We start from the raw sequence: 1581 nt of genomic DNA, 5'->3' as shown, positions 1-1581 counted from the left end.
AAAATTCTTAATGGCCATATCTGGTTCTAAAAGCAGTTTTACGAACATCTTGCTCCCTCACGCGCAACTGATAATATCCAGACCCAAGTCAATTTTTGAGAATAAGCTGACACCCTTTAGTTGGTCAAACAAGTCATCGATTCTAGGCAGTGGGTATTTGTTCTTGATTGTTACATTGGTCAGCTGTCGGTAATCAATGCAAAGCCTAAGAGTGTCATCTTTCTTTTTCACAAATAAAACAGGATCTCCCCAAGGCGAAATACTGGGACGGATAAAACCTTTCTCAAGAAGTTATTGTAAATTGAGCCTTCAGCTCTTTTAATTCAGTTGGAGCCATTCTATAAGGAGCGATGGAAATAGGAGTAGTTCCAGGGACAAGCTCTATAGAAAATTCAATCTCGCTTTCTGAAGGCAACCCAAGAAGATCATCAGGAAATACAGAAGGAAAGTCACACACAGTTGGTATGTCCTTAAGACTTGGACTCCCCAATCGTGTATCGACTATATGAGCAAGATAGGCATCACAGCCTTGATAAATCATCTTCCTTGCCAAGACCGCAGAAATAATATTAGCTGTCAGTGATATTTCTCCTTGAACTATTATGTATGAGTATGCAGGAGTTCTAAAAGTTACTTGCTTCAACCTACAATCAACCAATGCATGGTGCCTATGGAGCCAATCCATACCAACAATAACATCATAGTCTTGGAAGGGCATTTCAAGCAAGTCTGTAGGGAAGACCAAATTTTGAATCATAAATGGACAATCCCGGTAAATCCTTTTAACAACAGCCTGATGACCTAATGGACTCGTGACCAGCACATCAAAGTCAAGTCTCACAGATTTAACAGTATCAGGAAATTCAAGTGATGAGCAAACATAAGAGTGCGAAGATCCAGGATCAAATAATGTAACAACAGATATGCCAAATAAGTGAAATTTACCAACAACCACGTCCGGGCCATCTTGGTCATTCTTCTGTCTCATAGCATAGACTCGTACAGTAGATCTCGACCCACTAGCCTATTAGCTCTACATGAACCCGCCGTTTGCATATTTTTAGGTGTTGCACCGCTATTAGCTTGAGAATGAGTAGTGATAGGCTTTTGAACTGAGCCCTCTCTATGTGTATAAGAAAGAGGATTAGGATTAGGACAATCCTTCACTTTATGATCCATAATTCCACAATTAAAACAAGCACCAGAAGCTCTTCTGCAGGCACCATAGTGATTCTTTCCGCACTGTGCACAAGTAGGTGTATAAGTTTTTCCTTGGCCATAACTTGGAGTACTAGAAGTAGAGAAATTTGGCTTATTCTGCTTATGATATGATGACTTCTGTGCACTTTCAGTCTTGGAATAGTCAAACTTTCCCTTCTTGGATGGACCGCCATAATCTGAATTACCCTTCCTAAACTTATTTTCTCTCCTACTAGCTTCTTCCTTGTCAATTCTTTCCCAAGAGCAGCTGAAATTAGCTTGAAAAAACCCTCAAGTTGCAAGATTGCCATAGATTTTCGAATGTAACCATTCAACCCTTCTTCAAATCTTCTGCACTTGTCTCTTTCACCATCAATTATA

The 1581-nt window shown here is 39.8% G+C and overlaps 1 protein-coding gene across 1 annotated transcript; it reads right to left on the bottom strand.

Annotated features, from left to right (window-relative positions):
• Positions 1 to 283: 283 nt before the first annotated feature.
• On the bottom strand, positions 284 to 988 carry LOC138898619 (uncharacterized). Its single transcript, XM_070184698.1, has one exon. The coding sequence runs from the start codon at positions 986 to 988 to the stop codon at positions 284 to 286; it is 705 nt and encodes a 234-aa protein (XP_070040799.1).
• Between the last annotated feature and the right edge of the window lie 593 nt (positions 989 to 1581).

The sequence above is a fragment of the Nicotiana tomentosiformis genome, chromosome 9, assembly GCF_000390325.3.
Source record: "Nicotiana tomentosiformis chromosome 9, ASM39032v3, whole genome shotgun sequence".
Lineage (NCBI taxonomy): Eukaryota > Viridiplantae > Streptophyta > Magnoliopsida > Solanales > Solanaceae > Nicotiana > Nicotiana tomentosiformis.
The sequence above is the reverse complement of the archived record's forward strand: the minus strand, read 5'-3'. Positions and strand labels throughout refer to the sequence as shown.